This window comes from Monodelphis domestica, chromosome 3, assembly GCF_027887165.1.
Source record: "Monodelphis domestica isolate mMonDom1 chromosome 3, mMonDom1.pri, whole genome shotgun sequence".
Classification (NCBI taxonomy): Eukaryota; Metazoa; Chordata; class Mammalia; order Didelphimorphia; family Didelphidae; genus Monodelphis; species Monodelphis domestica.
The window spans coordinates 8999884-9020334 of NC_077229.1; the positions used below are offsets into that span (position 1 = coordinate 8999884).

Consider the following 20451-nt stretch of genomic DNA (forward strand, 5'->3'; position numbering starts at 1 on the left):
ATTATATCAGGTTTGGGTCAGATAGCCCAAGGTTAGCACAAGAGACAGACAAGTATTGATAATAGCATTTGACCAGGAGTCAGGAAAACCCAAGTTGACATCTTGCTCAGACACTAACTTTGTAACTGTTTCCTCACTCATAAAAAGGGCATAATAATAGCTACTACTTCACAAGGTTGCTATAATGATCAAATGAGATAATGCATTCAGTGCTTTGCAAACCTTAAGATTAGGGCAGATTACTACTATTATTTTTAGACAGCATGAATATATTAAGACCAAAAGTCTTATAGGCTATAGACCTAACTGCCATCATTGAGGGTTTGTGATCTCATTCTGACTCTTGCTTAGAGCCCAGAATCACCGAAGAGAGAATTCTATCAGATAGAACAGCATGAGTCAGTTCTGGAGTCCCCAAAGCCTATTGCTGATTCAAGGACACACCTGGGTCATTATTCCAAGAGGAGGAAACATTACAAATAGGGAAAATAAGCAGCTCAAGAAACAAAGTTTCTTTGATCCCAGGAGCTCTGCTAGGAACAGGGAAAGAGATTAAAAACATATTTTTTCAACTTCTATTTTAATCTTCTCCTTGAACTCAGGTACAGAGCCAGAGATGCCTCAGGCCAAGATGGTCCCCAGAGACTCCCTACCCTGGGAGCTGATGTGAGAGAAAAGCCAGACACCTGTCCACTCTCAAAAACAAAAGCACGAAGAGGAAAAGTGTCCAGTCTAAGAGGCAGTGATGCTTAAATAACCTTCTATTGCTGCTCCAAAACCTGCCTCGTGTTTATTTGGTATTCCTTAGAAATACAGAATAGGTCTTGGCACTCAGAGGTGATGTTCCTCATCAGAATAAAATCCAAGCAGGTGACCTTGTGCTTTGTTTCTAGCCATTGCTAGACCATTCCCTACCCTAGGGTTGGGACTTCGATTCATGTTCAGAATGATGTTGCCCGCCATTCAGAAAAAGCTTTCCCATATGATTACTCTTCTCCTGGTCATGCTCCCAGAGCTCTCACATTCTGAGTTCAAGACCGAGAAGCTCCGCTGTTTCTCAAAAACCAGTCCCAGTCTCTCTAGGGATGGAGATTTGGTTATTGGGAGCTTTCTCCCCCTGTATTCAGTAGAAGTGGGCAATGTCGGAGGAGCAGAACTATTTAGAAGTCATCCTGACAAAGGCTGTAGGGATTACAAGTAAGTACCTGTCTGACTATATCATAAAGGACTCTTTTTCCTGTGATGACTACAAAAGGTCCTGAGAGAAGGGACTTCATCCTGTTGTCTCTAAAATTCTTTCTTTGATGGGATCCCTGCCAGCTCTAGCTCTATGATTCCACTCCCCTTTGATGATGTATGGAAAGCATTTTGTAAACTTCAAAGAACTACATTGGCTTCAGTTTTCTCTTCTATAAAATGGAGAGAATGATAGCATTTTCCTCCCAGAGTCTTTATGAGGCTTAAATAAGATAATGTATTTAAAGTGTTTTCCAAACAATATAAATACTAGCTATTCTTATTGCTATTATTGGCCTTTCTGGGCCTCTATTTCTTCCCTTGTAAAATAGTGCCCACTTCCCAGGGTTTGGAGGAGGCATCACATTAGCATCTGCTTTTATGCTCAGTCCTAATGCATCACGGACAGCTCAGCGGATGTCCCCTTTTAAAGTTTTGCTTTGATGTTGCTGCTACTAGGAAACTGGCATAACGCAACAGGGGTTTAATGGGTAGAATTGCAAAATCAAGAAAGAAATGGACAAGAATCTTGACCTAGGAAGCAGTTTTGGCTTTCCAAATGCAGACCCTTCTCCATGGATATTCCTGCCCTACTAGTGTTAGGATGAAATAGTTTGTGAGTCCCAGAGTTAACAAATGCAAGTAGATTGGAGAGGGGAGCTGAATACTTACTTCCTTGATCACATCTTCAAGGTCTACTTCAAGAACCTCTTAATTGGTCTCCATGCTTAGAATGTGTTGATTACATCCCATTTGTTTTGTAGGGTTTGTTTGTAGGGAGTTATTTTCTTGTTTTCTCCCCCATTCGATAACTAGCTTCTGGAGAGTTGGCATTGTCTTTGGCCTTTCACTGAGTCAACTTTTATCATTTACTTGGCTAGAACTAAAGACCATTTAAATTTCAAAGCCTTGTCCAAGGTTCTGACTTCCAGCTAGATGAGCCTCAGAGAGCTCTCAACATGAGAAAGAAAGTGAGAATTGTAGACTTTCTCTCTCTCCAAGCCTTCTAATGGTTAGCTTTGAATGCTGCTACAAACTGATCTTTCCACTTTTCTTTTCATTCCTCTATCTCATGGGTAGCCTGGATACAGAAAACCAAGAGTAACTTTCTTGGAGCTCTGCAAACACTATATATAGTTTGACTTCTGTTACTCCAGTCTTGTCAATTTTGCTATGTATATTACTGAGACTAAGTTGAGACTCTTTAAGAAATCCTTATTCTGTAGGAAGTTGTTTGTTTGGGTTTTTTAAGGCCTAGAATTGTATTATAATATCTGACATAAAATATGTTATGATTTCAGCTGAGAATTTGTTACAAATTACCTATATATATATTTTGTTTTCTTTTTAAAAAATTCTTACCATCTGTCTTAGAATCAATACTAAGTATTGGTTCCCAGGGAGAAGAGTGGAAAGGGCTAGACAATGGAGGTTAAGTGACTTGCCCAGGGTCACACAACTAGGAAATGTCTGGGGCCACATTTGAACCCAGGACTTCCCCTCTCTAGGCCTTGCTTTCCATCCACTGAGCAACCTACCAGTCCCCTATTATTTACTTTTGAAATTTATAAGACTTAAGCTAGTAAGAATATATTTTGTTAATTTGACTTTTACTATTTTGCATTTGCAAATTGCTAAAAAACAATTTATTTTATTAAGAACTACTCATGTGTCTATTTGGTTTTTTTCCCTGTAGGTTTTTAAGTTGATTTGTAAAATGTGGTAAAATCTTTGTTTTGTATTTTGTTTAATGTTCTTGAAAAAATTAAAATTCTCTGAAAATTGTATCTTAATTTACAACTATTTATTAAATAATAAAAAGTTGAGCAGAGAAAGGAGAGGCACCAGTCACATGCAGCCAGCTGTATCCTTTAGAAGCTTCCTTCCCCCACAGGCTGCACTATTGTGGGAGAGCTTGAGAAAAATGCTGGCCAGGGAGGGTACTTCCTCAAGAATGACAGGCTCTAATGATCATCTTTAAAAATAGACACATTTATTAAGTTTAAGACAAGTTGATGACCAGGAGGAGGTAGGTGAAGGTACCAGAAGAGGCAAGGTTGAGGATTCTTATGCCATTCTGACAACAGGAACTATGTGACCAGAAATGGGAAGGATAGGAGTTGTAAATACAGAAAATTAATTATATTTAAATGTGTTAATAAAAATTTCCCATTGGAAAAAAATTTCTAAATCATGATATGTTATCATTCCAATGCAAACAGAGGAGAAAGTTATGTTAATAATTCTAAAATCTTGATCTGATTTGATCAATAGCTATTTAAAATTTCTGTTCTTAGATCAGCTGAGATTACCATTAAAGTGATTAAACTACTGTATAATTTAATAATAAGTTTTAATAAAATAAAAGACTGGCTATTTTTACTTGAAAATTCTTTGTGATATCATTTGGCCCAGGTTGGATTGGAGCAACCTTAGTGTTGTATTTCAGATAAGTAAATTTTCTATTTTGAATTGAAGATTGACTCAGTTTGCACACTTCTCAGCTTAAAGTGAATGTGATAATTCATGGTATTGAAAAATGCTATAATGAATTGGGTTAAATCCAGTTTTGAACTCTAACAATTTAGCCACACTACCTAAAAATCTACAATCTGTTCCAGGTAAAGGAGAAAAGATACATTCATAATCTGGATTTTCAAATTCTCAAAATCTCCCTCAAGGTATCCAATTTGGGAGAGGGGTGAATATGGTACTGAATATGTGACAAAAGGGGTGACCTTGGAAAATTGGGAATTGTTGTGAAATGATGTTCCTTTAATTCAACAACCTCTCTGAATTAATATGTCCTTAATTTGCATTGTAATTTTCTTTGCTTCTGGCAGCCTCTTGTGGTGGTATGGGTGGGAGCAAATGCTGTTTCAAAGGAATCAGAAAGAATTAGGTCCTTGGGGTGGTATCTAAAAAATTTTAAGATTCTAAAAAATTGATGGTTTCCCTAAAAGGTCCAAGTAATAAATTTATACAGACTCTTAAGTGTGATAAAGTAATTCTATATAAGATTATTTGGAAATTTGGTGGGTTTTTTGTTTCATATTTTAAATGATTGAAAATTACTCATGATAACTGATAATTTGGCAAACTTTTGTAAAAATATAATGATAAAATTATTTCTTTTATTTTTGATGTTATTAAATTATGAATCAAACTTTTCAAAGAAATCATACATATATTTGAAAAAGTTATGATTTAATTTTATCTTCCCTGTTGATTATGTGTTATGATATTTTATATCATTCTGATTCTAAATTCTAATTTTGAAGAATTAAGTTTATTCTCAAATTTTTTGGCTATTTATGACTATCTGTGGAAATGATAAATTTATTTGTTTACTTTCTAGGAGTATTTAAATGCAAATTATAACATGCTTTCTCTGTTAGGTTTTGAAACATTATTTGGTATATTTGTGAACATTTTAAAGGAAATGTGGAAATATTTCCTCATTGAATTATTGCCAGCTGAATAAATATAAATTTCATGTTTTAAAGTGTAATATTGAATATATTACATTTTTTCTTATATTTTAACATTTCAGATAGACTGTTAAGTTACTTCCTATTGTAACCCGAATTTTTGGTAGATTGTTAATGTCTATGTTTAATAACTAATTATTACAACTAATATGTTTGTTTTAAGTTAAGGAAATATTAATAATGCTTAATGACTTGCTGTCGAAAAGGCATAGTAGGTTCTTCTCAGATCTTTATTTGTTAGTCCTGTTATTAGGCCTTTTGACAGTGTTTTGAAACTGTATTACCATGCTTAAAGAATTAAGTTTTGGGGGCAGCTGGGTAGCTCAGTGGATTGAGAGCCAAGCATAGAGATGGGAGATCCTAGGTTCAAATCTGGCCTCCGACACTTCCTGGCTGTCTGATCCTGGGCAAGTCAAAATATGCAGTATTGATTCTAAGACAGAAGGTAAGGATTTAAAAAAAAGAATTAAGTTTTCTCCCTGTTAAAGTAAGGAATTTTATAGTTAAATCCTTATGATAAGTGAATCTTTATTTGAGATCATTTGGAATATCATGTAATTGCATATGTTATTAACTGGAATTTACTAGAGTTTCATTTTTAAATATGTGAAAGTTTAGATTGTAATTATTTTTATTACAGAGCAGTAGTAAACTCTGACTGACATTGAAACATGAATAAAATAACGATAATCTGATCCCAAGCTATAAATGATGGAGATTTTGCTTTTGAGAAAAGGGTGGTGGGGAGGGCATTGTTTTGGAGAATTCTGATCTAAGCTGTGATTTCAGCTATCAGTTTGTGACCTTCATTTAAGAGAATAGCCATGTGTTCCTGCAGTCTGAGGTCTGCCTGTACGATGCTTGAGAGAATGATGTTATGAAGGTAAAGGTAGGATTCTTTTGACTTGATTTACCCATCTTGAAAAATAAGGCACTCAAGTGAATTTGTGATTCCTTGTAGCTTCATGCTAAGCCTTCATGATTAATACATGAATTCAAATAGATCAGAAGGACCTGTTTTGCTGCTGTGTGAATTTTGACGATTAATTTTTCTCTTATAGCAAATTCTTCTTAACCAGGACACTGATCAGTGCAATATATGAACACTATAGTAAATATTTATTATCTTTTAGTTTAAGGAGGAAATAGCTATGCTATTAGTGTGTAGAATCAAAGGTTTTCAACTTGAAATTATAATTCTTTTAATATCCGTGGATGCAATCAAATCAACAAGCATTGGCTTTGTTATCTATTACTAATTTAAAATTTTTTCAAATATCTTAGGGTACTACAGTTGAGCAATGATGTAGGAGCCTACAAACCCCAATATAATCTCACTTATTAATACGGTTGCATCAGAAACATTTTTTCCATTTTGAGTTAGAATATTTGTGTGCAATCATTTATCTTAGACAAAAATAATTTATGTTTTATCTTCTGTTTTTTTCTAAGTGATATCTTGACTTGTTATTCTTTGCAACACTAACACTCCTGATTGGGATGTATTCCTTAATGCAAGGAGCTTACAAAGAGTATGAGGAAAATCTAAGAACATTACTCTATATGAGTGCAAAGCTAGTTTATGAGCATATTTAGAAACTGATTTTGTTTGACTATAGATAACTTATTTGATAAAATGGAAGATAATTGTCTAGCTTTTTATGAATCCAATTCCAAGCCTATTGTTACAATGCAAAGGGCAAAACACATTTTGGTTGAATTCATACATGTTATCATCTAACTTAGGCATAGAAGCCACGTGCCATCTATGAGTTTTGAATAGGATAACTCCTTAGCAGAATTTCATTCTCGTGAGGAAGATTGAGAATAAAAGTGAATAATAAATAACAACAAATAATAAATAGTAATACATAATAATAACTAATAGGAGAGAGATGATGGTTAAAAGCAAATAAAGAGAATAAATGGTGCAAGTGAGGAAATAATAGAAATTAAAGTTTTTGAAGAAAGTTGAAAGAATCAGATGATTATATATGTCAAATGTTTCCAATTGTTCCTAAGGCATTGAGTATGATCTAATACTGAGTTGCAAAAATCAGTTATATATTAAAGTTTTTACTAGAAAAGCTAGTTCTATAGGCTAAGTTATCATAATTTTAACAAATTTCCTTTCAGTCTATTACTGGCAGTTTTCCAAAGAAAGTACTTTGTTTAGATAGAAGTAAAGAACAAAAAAAGTACAGGAAATGTAAATTCTTTAGTGCAGAGGCTCATAATAGGATCTTCTTTACATTAATAAAATTAGAAATGGAGTTAGGTCTCACCATCTGACCTAACTATTTTTAATGTACAATTGGAGTGGCTATGTCAAATCATATTAAGATCTATTTTTCAATCAATTTTATTTAAGATGTTACCAATGACTTGGAGCAGGAGAGAGCAGACCTGGCAGAGAAAGTGCTGGGGACTATGACTCCATGAGTAGATGACAGTAATAGAAGATGACCCCTGAAATCAAACATTTGCATCATGAAACTTTGAGGCCTTGGACATAGTAGACTGGATAGTGGGGGTTGGGTCACCTATTCTATTCAGATCTGTCCTTTGCATCATTTTCTTTGTTTGTAAGAAAAGTGCCCCCCTTAACATCTACCTGTCAATTCAGCTATCAATCATTTTTAAATGTCACATTGAGAAATACTTGAGCATCATAGTTAGATCTTCCATGTAATGCATAGTCATCATATTTGATGTGCTTCATTGGGAAAACAGAGACCCAATTTCCCTAAGAAGCAGAGGGGGGATCCTGAGAATTTATTCATCACATACTATATTAATTCCTATAAAAGGGCTCTGGATTAGAATTAACCCTTGTATATTAGAAAGAATTACTATTTCATTATCTGAAGTCTGGGGAAGAGATTCTACTCAGTGTGCTGCTTTTTACATTTTCTTTGTCCTTAGGAAATCCAAAGAATGTCTTCCTTTTTAATAGAACTTGATTAATAAGTGAAAAGAAAAGGTTTTTTTTTCCTTGTGTACATGACTTCCATAGAATGGGGACAAGGAGGGATGGATAGTTTGAGTGATCATCTCCCAATTATTTACCAATTAGACATGTCTTCAAGGGAGGGAATTAATAATGAGCACCTAAAATTCTATTTGTACACTTATCTTGAAGTCTATTGATATCTTTGGTCCTCTGAGAGGACCAATGGTCTGTCACTTTTATTGGTTATGATGATAACCTAATTAATAAACCGACATTCTTCTCCAAAATCAGTCTCTCCAGATAATTTTAATCTTAACAATTGATTATCTTTGAACATTTTGTTCTTGGTTTCTTACTCTCTGCCCCTCAGGTGGATGCACAAAAATTACCAGCAGGTCCTGGCTCTGGTATTTGCTGTGGAGGAGATCAACAGGGACCCCAATCTTTTACCCAATAGTTCTTCTCTTGGATTCCATCTATATAATTCCTACCACAGTGACGAGAGAACCCTGGAGAGCTCCCTGCAATGGCTGACTGGGCAGGGCCAGCTCATCCCTAACTATAACTGCTTGGGGCAGGACCAGCTTGTGGCTATCATTGGAGGAGCCACATCAGCTTTGTCTATCCAGATGGGGACCCTACTTGAGCTCTACAAAGTTCCACAGGTGAGAAATACTGAATCGGCCATCTTCTGTGCTTTGCTAACATCACTCAGTCTTGGGAATAGTTCAGCTATCCTTCAGTAATGACAAGACTATAAACCAATAATAGAATTTATAACTTCTGCTATGCCTATGGTTCCTAAAGATAAGCTGAAGCAAGCTTCTCATTAGACCACAGAAGATCCTGAAGATCCGCATGGGTAGCAGTTTTCCTAAAGCCAAGGTGTTCCTTGGCAGCAGAGCTAAGATGAGCGCCCAAACACCCCAGCTCATAGCTGTGCACCTGGTTCAACAAACCACACTGTACATTGCAGAAGGGAGAAGTAGGAAGCAAGGTGATTAATTAGGCCATTTCAGTGGTCCAGATGAGAAGTGATGAGCATCTGAACTCAGTGCCAGCCATGTGAATAGAAATAAGGGAACAAAAAAGGAGCAATGCTAGTCACTGGAGATACAAAAGACAAAACAGTGCCTGCATTCAGGGAGATCACAGTCCAACAGGGCATACAACATGCAGACAAGTAGGTCCATACAAGGTATAAATGGGGTAAATTGGAGGTCACCTCCTGAGAGAGGAAGTAGCTTTAAAGGAGACCAGGAAAGACATTTTATAGAAGGTAAGATTTTATATAAGAAAAGAACTTAGAATCTGGAAGGTAGAGAGAAGAGAGAAGAGAGAAGATCATTGCAGGTAAGGTAGCCAGTCAGGGAAAAGGCACAAGGGTAGAAGATGGGGTGGGCTCCTTATGGTCAAGGCAGAAAGAAGAATGAGAGAAAAAAAATCAGTCAATGTAGAGTATGCAGAGTGGAATAAAATGGAAGAAGATTAGAATTGTAGGAAGGGGTCTGGTGGGTAAATTATATTAAAAGCCCAATAATGTTTTTGACCTTGGTGATAACAGAGAGGGAGGTTGGTACAGTCAGACCTATATTTAGGAAGACTACTTTGGCAGCTTAGTAGAGGGTGGGTTTGAGTGACTAGAGTCCTGAGGCAGCCCGACAAACCAATGAAAGAGTTTGGATGTGAGGGGATGAGCACCTGTACTTGGGTGCTGGCAGTGTCAGTAGAAAGTATTCAGAAGATATTACAATGTTAGAATTGATAGGACTTGAAAATAGATTAGATTTGATATTGGATGAAGAGGATTGAGAGTGAGGAATCCAAAATGATACATAGTTTTAAAACCAAGGTGACTAGGAGGAAGTGGTGCCATTGACAGTAACAGGCAAATTAGGAAGAGGGCTTGAGAAAGAGACAGTTAGGGGGTGGGGAACAATTAGGTCAGTTTGGGACCTATGGAGTTTAAGATGGACATGAGACATCTAGTTCATGATGTCGAATAGTCAATGGGAGATGCAAGACTAGAGGTCAGGAGAGAGGTTAGGATTGGATAAATAGATCTGAAATTCTATGAAGATAGAAGGGAGAAGAACTGGTCACTAATTGAATATAGAGAAATTAATGGAGAGGAGCTAGTCAAGGATAACTATGAGGTTATAAACATGGGTCACAGGAAGGAGTAAGTGGCTGACTTTAAGAGCAAAATGAAAATCTAGAGAAAAAGGAGTTTGGGGATAGGGAAGCAGAGAGCTCCATTTAAAACAATTTTTATGTTTAATTTTTTCCATTTACATGTTAAACAATTTTTTACATTTCATTTATCAATTTTGAATTCTAAATTCATTCCCTCCTTCCCCTACCTCCTTCTGGAGAAAGCAAACAATTGACATAAATTATGCATGTACAGTCATGAAAAACACTTCTACACATTAGTCACAATGCAAAAAAAAAGAAAAAAGAAAAGAGAAAAATTTTAAAAAGCAAGTTTTTTATCTGCATTCAAATTTCATCAGTTCTTTCTCTTCAGTTGGATAGCATTCTTTCATCATAAGACCTTCTCGGTCTACTGAATCTTTGTATTGTTGAGAAGAGCTAAGTCATTCACAGTTGATCATGATACAATATTGCCATTACTGTGTACAATGTCCTCCAGGTTCTTCTTGTCTTATTTTGAATCAGTTCATGTAAGTCTTTCTAGATTTTCCTGAAAGCATCATTTTAATTTTTTTCTTATAGCACAACCGTACTTCATAATCATATACTAGGACTTGTTCAGCCTTTCCTCATGTGATGGACAACCCTTCAATTTCCAATTCTTTGGCATAACACACAGAGCTTCTCTAAATATTTTTAATACCCAGTGATTTTCCTTTTTTAAAAAAAATGTCCTTAGAATATAGACCCTAGTAGTGACATTGCTAGGTCAAAGAGTATGAGGTTTTGGCCTAGTTCCAAATTGCTCTCCAGAATGGTTAGACCAATTGAAATTTCATCAACAGTATCCCAAATTTCCCACATTCCCTATAACATTTATAATTTTCCTTTTCTGTCATATTAACCAATTAGATGGTACCTTAGAGTTGTTTTCATTTGCATTTCTTTAATCAAGAGTAATTTGGACCATTTTTTTCTTGTAACTCTAGATGACTTGATTTCTTCTTCTTGAAAACTTGTTCATATCCTCTGACCATTTATCAATTAGGGAATTATTCATATTCTCATAAATTTTACTCTTTTCTCTATATATTTGAGAAATGAGGCCTTTATCACAGAAACTTGCCAGAAAAAAATTTCCTCTGCTTTCCTTGTAATCTTGACTTCATTAGTTTTCTTTCTGCAAACCCTGTTTTATTGAATGTAATAAAAATTATCCATCTTATAACCTGTAATACTTACTACCTTTCCTTTTGTGATAAATCTCTTTGTCCAAAGATCTCCCATGTAAAATATTTCATATTCCTCTAATTTTCTTATCACCCTTTACATCCAAATAATTTTTTGACCTTATCTTGGTAGATGGTTTGAATGTTTCTCTGCCGAGTTTCTACCAAATTGCCACCAAGTTCTCCCAACAATTTTTGCCAAATAAGAAGTTCTTATTCCAAAAAAGCCCAAGTTTTTTAATTCATCCACAGTTATTTTAAATGAAATTTCTCTTTCTATCTCTTGGTATTTGACTCTACTGCAAATATATAAAAATGCTGATGATTTTATTTTGCATTCTGTGACTGCATAAATTATTAGTTATTTCAACTAATACTGATATCCTTTCCACCAGAGTTAGGAGCACACCCACAATCTAGAAAATCCATGCAAAAATTTTTGGCCCTCTCTTTGTACCAAAGAATTTTTTCTTTTTCTTTTATTGGGTTTTTATAATACTTTATTGTAAAATTTGCATTAAGTATTTGATAATAGACTGTATGTATGTCAATATTAAGTAAAAATACATTTCTAAATTTTTTCTGTGTCATTTGCTGGTCTTCATGTGTCATCTGTGGCTTTGAAAAACTCCCAAAAATTATCAATTAATTCCTTTTGATGAGCTTCAAAAAATCAAAACTGCAATGGAGAAAGTTGTGACATCGAAGGGATGCCTATATTTTAGTTGATTCTTTAGGATTCTCCAATTATAATATCATATATTCTGCAAAGAATGATAGTTTTGTTTCCTCATTGTCAATTGTAATTCTATTAGTTTTTTCTTCTCTTAACTATACTATTTTTATTTTACTATTTTCTCCAGTAACTGATTTAACTGCTTTAAAAATATGGATGTTATTTCATTTGCTACATATAAAATTAGTTCTTTGTCTATGATAGCTTTAATCAAGATATAGCTTACTTTTATCTCTTTTAATTAGATATATTTTTACTGTTGCTTTGTTTGAAATCATGATTGCTACCTTTGCTCTTTGCATGAAGTATAAGAAATTCTGCCCCATTCCCTTTATTTTTACTGTCTCTCTGCTTCAGATATGTTTCTTACAAACATGATATAAGATTCAAGATTTTTTTCCACTACTTCCCTTTCTCTGTCTCTGTCTCATTGTCTCTGTCTCTCTCTGTCCCTCTGTCTCACTCTCTCTATGTCTCTCTGTCTCTGTCTGTCTGTCTTTCTCTCCCTCCCTCCCTCCCTCCCTCCCTCCCTCTCTCTCTCTCTCTCTCTCTCTCTCTCTCTCTTCCCCCCCTCTCCACCCCCCCTCTCCTTTTATCATGTCTGTTTTAAGAAACTGTTTTGCTTCCGAACACCAGGTCCTCCAATCTGCTTTTCCTTCTATCATGTCCTTCTTCTCTCATCCACCTCCTCTATTTCCTTCTAAAGCAAGATAGATTTCTATACTCAGCCAACTGTGTATATTATTCCCTCTTTGAGACAATTCTGATGGGAATAATGTTCAAACACTGTCCTTTCTCATCTTCCCATCTCATCTTCACCATAAAAGTTTTTCCTTTTGCTCCTCTTTTATATCAAATTATTTACCCCATTCCAAAAATACTTTCACCTTCTGTTAGTGTGTCCCTCTTTTCATCCTTTTAAAAAATTATCCCATCATAATCAAATCACACTCATACCCTCTATCTATGTAGACTCATTTCAACTGCCCTAATAATAATAAAGTTCTTGGTAATGACAAGTAGCATATTCCCATGTGGAAATGCAAACATATTAATTTTATTGAATCTCTTATAATTTTTTGATGTTTGCCTTTTTATTCTTTTCTCAAGTCTTGTATTTGAAAGTCAAATTTGTCTTCAACTCTATTCTTTTCATCAGGAATGCTTAAAGATCTTCCATTTCATCAAATATCCATGTTTCCCTTAAAGGATTATATTAATTTTTGCTAAGTGTTTTCCAATAAAGTATTTCAGATTTTCTTTTCTTGTGTCATTCTTTTGATATGATTTTATTGTTTCTCACTGTTTCATGGTCATATACGTCTAGTTATCCATTCAAATTTTTAAGGAATTATTTTCTTCAGTGAGCTTCTGTACCTCCTTTAGAATTGTCCATTCCTACTTTTTAAGAAATTCTTTCCTTTAGTGAGTGTGTTTTCCTCTTTTTCCATTTGGGAGGCTCTGTTTTTAACAAGTTATTCACTTTAGTGGATTTTTATGCCTTTTATTTTATTTTATTTTTTTGCTATTTGGCTAATTCATTAGATTTTTTATTCTTCAGAGGTGGCATATATAAGGAGAGATGTGGTTTCTGTTCCTGGCCTGGGATATGGGTCATGAGTGACCATAAGCACACTTTTCCACCCTGGAATTGTCAACAGGGTCCTTGCTATTATCTGTCAACATGTGCTTCAATGCTAATGCTCATCCTTGCCCTGGACCCATGACCAAGATACACATATGGGCTATGAAACTAAATCCTGTACAAAGTGTCAATAAAGGTTCCTCTTTAATCTCCTTCTGACCAGTTATTCCATCCCTTTTCTGTCTATGAACAGAATGCTCTGAAAGGATCCACTGCCTAATACTTGCTGTTGGCTTGCTGGGAAATGGTCTGTGTTGCACTACACTACGCTCTCACCCCAGAAAGACAGAACTTTTCTTGACAGCTTCTGAAATTGTACTATGAGGCAAAACTGTTTAATTCCCAATCTTCATTAATTCTACCACTCCAGAATTCAATTTGGAGTGTTATTTACAAAAATTTTGGGGGGAGGGGAATTTGAGAATGCTCTGGTGACTCCCATCCTGTATTCTCTCATTGTGACTCTGCCAGGATCACCATTTTATATATGTATTGTTTGACCTGTGAATGACATAACTTAGCAATATTGCACTCTAGAACTATTGCACTATCTCGAAACTTCTTTAGTTCACCTTAGATATTTTCCTTTCATGCAATTTCATATCCTTGATATCATGCAAATTTTTAATTATTCCAACTTTAAGGAGTTCACTTACTGGAAAGGACTTATATAGGTAAATGAAGAAAAGATACAAAAAAAAATAAATGTCAGAACTTTCGTACATGTTAAGTAACACTCTCTTAAAGATTGTGTCAACATATCACTTTAAGATTTGGAACTTATATTCAACTAAAGTCCTTGGACTGATTCAAAATAACTGCTAACAAACCAGTTCTTTATTTTCCCCCTCTTTCATGTCAAACTATACTACTTGAACCACTAGTTTTATTTTATTTTTAATTTAAATTTATTTTATTTTTAAATAATAAACTGTCACTCTCTCTTTAGAAGTTAAAAAAACCTTTTGAAAATATATATAGAAATGTAAGACAAATTTCTGCATTAGCTATGTATTGGGGGAAAATAGAATAAAATATACTTTAATCTCTGCACTTAGTTCATGAGCTCTGTTTTTAGAAGTGGATACCATATTTCATCATGAGTCATTCAGAGTTGTGGTTGATCACTGTATTTATCAGTGTCATTAAATCTTTCATGGTACATTATCATTGTAATACTTCTGATACCATACAATTTTTTTTTGGTTCTTTGCATTTCATTTTGCCTCAGTTCATACAAGCCTTCCCAGGTTTTTCTGAAACTATTTCATTCATCATTTATTTCGAAACAACAATATTCCATCACATTCACGTACTATAACTTATTTATTCTCTAACTGATGAGCATTCTCTCAGTCTACAGCTCTTTGCCTTCACAAAAAGAGTGGCTTTAAATAGCATTCTACAAATTAATCATTTTTTATCCCTTTGCAGTACATGGCTAGTAGCCTCATCATTGACTCAAAGAGCATTCATTATTTTGTAATTTTTGAAGTATATTTCCAAACTGTTTTCAAGAATGGCTAAAACATTCCTCAATGCCATCATATATGCAATAACATGTTAGTTTTACCAGTTTTCCAATATTTAATATTTTGTTTCATTGTTCACTTTGCTGATCTGGTAAGGATGACATGGAACCTCATTGTTCCTTTAATTTAGGTTTCTCTAATAATGCTTGAGTTAAACGATTATTTCTCACAGCTCAGGGTTTCTTCCTATGACAACTACATATTTGAATGCTTTAATTATTTATCAGTTGGAAAATCATTATTGGTAAAAAAAAAAGTGAATCTATTCCTAAAGTATCTTGAAAATTAAACTTTTATCAAAAGAACATACTTCAAAGATTTTCCCCAAATTACCCACTACCCTTATAATTTTATCTAACTTGGTTTTGTTTCTTCAAAACTTTAATTTTATGTAATCAAAATTGCCATTTTATCTGCTGTTATCCTCACCATCCTCTGCTTGGTCATGAATTCTTTCCTTGCCCATAGATCTGAAAGCTATTTTTCTCTTTGATCCTCAAATTTGTTTTTTTTTTTAATGTCTAATGTCTATCTATTTGTAGATTATTTTGCTATATTGTATAAAATTTGCTTATATATGTAATTTTAAAACTGCTTAGCAGGTTTGTTGTTAATAGTGAGCTCTTACTACTAATCACTGGGGTCTTTAGGTTTCTCAAATAGCTAATGTGATCATTTACTTCAATGTTTTGTGTAGCTTGTCTGTTCCATTGACCAATCTGTATTTTTGAGACAATACCAGATTGTTTCAATGATTACAGCTTTCTAGTACACCTTAAGATCTGGTTATGCTAGGTTATTCTTAATTTTTTCTTTAAATCTTTCATTTAATTTTAATTTTAATTACCTTAATTAAATTAAATGTTTTGATTTTTAAAAATCTTTATTTTTTTTCATAGTTTCCCTTCAGATTATTAATATTTTCTTCTACTAGGAAAATTTAATTATAATTTCCCATACTTGTGAAGGAATATTTTGATAATTTGAAAATGAATAGATAAATTAATTTAGATATCATTCTAAATATAAGCTGATAATTCTTTTTTAAAAATAAAACCCCTTACTATTCATCTCCAAATCAATGCTGTGTATTGATTCCAAGTTAGAAGAGCAATAAGGGTTAGGCAATGGGGGTTAAGTGATTTTGCCAGGGTCACACTGTATGAAGTGTCTGAGTCCAGATTTGAACGTGGGACCTCCTGACTCTAGACCTGGGAGAATTCTTATTCTTCTATTCTCCTAAAACAAGATAGTTTGTATTTTGCTGAAATTTCCTAAACTATATCAAAAGTGCAGAAACCAAAATGCCCCATGTTTCTTTCAAATTCAGATGAGCTATGGACCTTTTGATTCTCTCCTGAGTGACAAGTCCCAGTTTCCTTCTCTCTACCAGCTGGCCCACAGGGACTCCTTTCTGTCCCGTGGTATGGTCCAACTAATGCTACATTTTGAATGGACGTGGGTAGGCCTGGCAACCACAAATGATATGAGAGGGGAGGAATTCCTCTGGAACTTAAGAGGGGACATGGTCAAGAAAGGCATCTGTCTGGCCTTCACTGAGAAGATCCCAGTCAGCGAGAGACGACATACTGAATCCCAGGATTTGTTCCTGATACGTATTATGCAATCCCCAGTCAAAGTCATCATCATTCATGGTGATACTGATTCACTCATGATCCTTAGATATTCACAGCCTATTCATGTCTACTTTGGGAAAGTGTGGATCACCACATCTCATTGGGACATCACCATGAGACCACAAAAGAATGATGGCTATGCTTTCCATGGAGCACTTTCATTTTCACACATGTCAAATGAGATTCCTGGCTTCAAGACCTTTCTCAGATCAGTGAACCCTGCCACATACCCAGAGGACATTTTCCTTAAGGTGTTCTGGTGCTCAGCATTCGAGGATCAAGAGAAACTTGAAAATCAGGAGCCAAATGTGTGCTCACCCAATGCCTCCTTGGAGGCTCTGCCTCTGCACATCTTTGATATGACTATGTCTGGCCTGAGTTATACCATCTACAATGCTGTGCATGCTGTGGCCAGGGCCCTCCATAAAATGCTCCTGATGACATCAGAGAGACAATATATAAGAGATGGAGAAACCTGGGCTCCTCAGCCATGGCAGGTAATACTAAGGGTCTACAATGTGCCAGTCACTGTGGTAGGTATTGGGTATATAACCACACATGAAGGAACTGTCATTTCTTCAGTGTGGATGCTTCTTCCCCTACTTTGTCTATAGCATATAATCTGAGTTTCCTAATGAATCCATAATTAAATAAACACATATTTATTTTTTCCATTTGAATTAGTTTATTTAGTCAATTTAGAACATTATTCCTTGGTTACAATAATCACATTGTTTCCCTCCCTCCCCTCTACCCACCCTTTCCGCAGCCAATGCTCAATTTCATTGGGTATTACTTGTGTCCTTGATCAGAACCTCTTTCCATGTTGTTGTTTACACTAGGATGTTCATTTAGAGTCTACATCCCCAGCCATATCCCTTTGACCCACGTGATCAAGCAGTTGTTTTTCTTCTGTGTTTCTACTCCCACAGTGTTTCCTCTGGATGTGAATAGTGGTTTTTTCTCATAGATCCCTCCAAGTTGTTCAGGATCACTGCATTGCCACTAATGGAGAAGTCTATTACATTTGGTTGTACCACAGTGTATCAGTCTCTGTAAACACATATTTATTAAGGACTTAATATATGCCAAGCGCTGTGCTAGATGCTAGTGATATAATAAAAAAAATGCAATAACCTCTATAAGGTAATGGAAATAGGGAGGGAGGGTACTGATAGTTTGGATGGTAAGAAATCACCAAATGTGCTCTGGAGAAGGAGGTGAGGGAACTGTAGCATGAATTAGCTAGGGATTCTATATGGAAGAGGAAAGCAGGGTGTTCATTCCAGGCATGGAGAGGGTAAGGCAAGTAGAAAACGTGTTTGGAGCTGGGAGATAAAGGATCTTGTGTGAAGATCCCAGGGGAGCCCAAGTTGACTGGAAAGCAAAGTGCAAGAGGACTTATGCTCAAGAAGCCTGGAAAGATAAGCTGGTGTAAATCTCAAAATTCCTTAGACTTATAAATGTTGGAAATTTCACCATTGGGATATTTCATACTTGGAAAATTTCTTACTAATAGTCTATTGGAATGGGAACCCCATTGGCATGGGAGGGTCCTTCTCTTCCCTTCTTAAGATTACTTTAGGACAGAAACCTTTTGCTGAACAATGGAAAGGACTTTGACCTATGCTTAAGCATAGAACAGGAATTTCTTTGAGTCATGATTGATTTTAGAATTGATACAATGGAGATACTTGGAATCAATCTCCACCCTATTCAGCCTTAACAGGATTGAGTAAGGGCTGCAGCCTAGATCAAAATTTAATTATTCCAATCTCTACCCTACTCAGGTTAACAGGATTTAGAAAGGGCTGTAGCAAAGGAGCAAAGATTTAATCATTTGAAAATATGACCTTCAACAGACATGTGCAAAGCCTCTGGGCGGTCCTGGGTTAAGCTAGAGCCTCCATTGGCACAGGAAAATTGATGGACAGTGATTGGTAGATGTGAGAACTGAGGGGAGGCAACTTGGATGGTTTCCTTAAAGATGAGGGGGGTCTGAAGACTCGGGGGGGGGGTTGAGGAGTTGGTCGGAGTGGTGGCAGTGTACTCTGAGAAGCTTGCTCTGAAGGAAGCTGAAGGTGGGGGCCTCTGAGACTGTTTCTCCATTTTGGTCACGTGAGTAATAGGGACTGATCTCTTTTCTTTGCCTCAGCTATCTAAGGGCTTGGGCCTTTTGGCCCAGCCTAAACAGAAGGGGTATTTAAGCCCTATTCCCTTCTCTCCCTTTTCTCTCTCTCTATCTCTAATTCCTTTCTTCCTCCTATTGAAATTAAACTCCATAAAAGGTTGACAGCTGACTTGAGTTTCATTAGGAATTACATAGCTGAATTCCTTGGTGACCTTAAATTAATATATATCAGTCTTTTAAAGTGATTTCCTTGTCACACTGGAGTCAGATTGTGAAGTGTTTTAAAAGTTAAAAAATTGATTTTTATAACTTAGTCAATGGTTCCTATTAAAAAGAAGACAGTGCCTTTAGGTGGGTCTCAGCACCACTTGACATCACTTATTTCAGGAGAGTGGGAATACAATGATCCCATCTAGACAAGAGTTCATTTTGATTATTACTTGTGATCCATTTCCTAGGATCCTGATCTTTGTTCTTGGCTTGTATATATATTCAAACAGGGAATGTCTGGAAAGAATTGTTACACTACAGAACTTTAATTTCTTACTATTTTCACTTGAACAAAAAAAAGTGTTTAATGGTTCCACACTAGGGATTCTAAACTCAATTAGCAAGAATTTATCAGATAATATGATGTGCTAAGCAATGGAGACACAAAGATAAAAATTAATGAGTCTCTATTCTCAAGGAGCAAATTATCCTTTCAGAAAGAATCTATGTTTACAGGTAAATATTTTTAGAATATGAATAAATGAGGCAACAGTTTAGTCTAAATTTCTTTATCTCAAAGGTGAAATGAGTACATTTTATAGGGAAATAGCCCATGCAAAGACAGGGAGAGAGGAGATAGCCAAGAAGATAGGTTAGCTGCAATCTACTGTGCAAAGGAAATAAGGTGAAATACCACGGTCATTCTTTCTTTTAAATTCTTTTCTTTTTTTCATAAATTGCATTTCACCATAAAGTCGCTAGAATATACTCCAAATTGTTAGTATGGACAGTTGCCATGGTATCTTTCCCATAATTAAAATAGGAGCGCAGGAAAAATGTGCCATTTTTCTTTCAAACAAATTGGATGCCTTGTCCCCAAGAAACAAGAAATGACCTGATATGGCTCAGAATATACAGTCTTTGGATCCCTCTGAGATGTAATTTAATCTATATAAAAGTTTATTTATTTATTAAACTATATAAATATTTACATATTTGTGTATATATAAAACTGTCTTACAAATTTCAACTTACCAATTCTTTGCTTGGAGGTGGATATAAACATCATTTTTCAAATGATATTTTTGTTGTCGTATATAGTATTCTCTTGATTCTGATCATTTCACTTCATAATTTCATGTGGGTCTTTCTATCATCATTTCTTACCTCACAGTCACATTCCATCACAATCATATGCCACAATTCGTTTAGCCATTCCCCAATTGTTGTGCATCCCTTCAATTTCCAGTTCTTTGCCATCACAAACAGTCCTGCCTAGAAATATTTTATAATAAATACATTCTATTTTCCCCCCTGATCACCTTAGGAAAAAAAAAAAAACCTCTCAGTATTGTTACTGAAAAAAAATGTATATACATGTTTGTAACACTTTGAGCACAAATCCAGATTGCTCTACAAAATTATTGGATCAGTTCACAGTTCCACCAAAAGTATATTAGTGTCCCAAAATTTCCACATTCCCTCCAACATTTG

The 20451-nt window shown here is 35.2% G+C and overlaps 1 protein-coding gene across 2 annotated transcripts in view; it reads left to right on the forward strand.

The window, feature by feature from the left end:
* Window positions 1-982: 982 nt before the first annotated feature.
* The window catches only part of VN2R537 (vomeronasal 2 receptor 537), a 28766-nt gene continuing 9297 nt past the window's right edge, over window positions 983-20451 (forward strand). Inside the window, exons 1-3 of one of the 2 annotated variants that reach the window (XM_007490574.3) lie at window positions 983-1197; window positions 8051-8345; window positions 16310-17113. In XM_007490574.3, the coding sequence (XP_007490636.3) occupies window positions 983-1197; window positions 8051-8345; window positions 16310-17113 (1314 nt within the window). Of the gene's footprint in view, window positions 1198-8050; window positions 8346-16309; window positions 17114-20451 lie in introns of those variants that run through there. The other variant, NM_001099539.1, reaches the window with a different exon arrangement.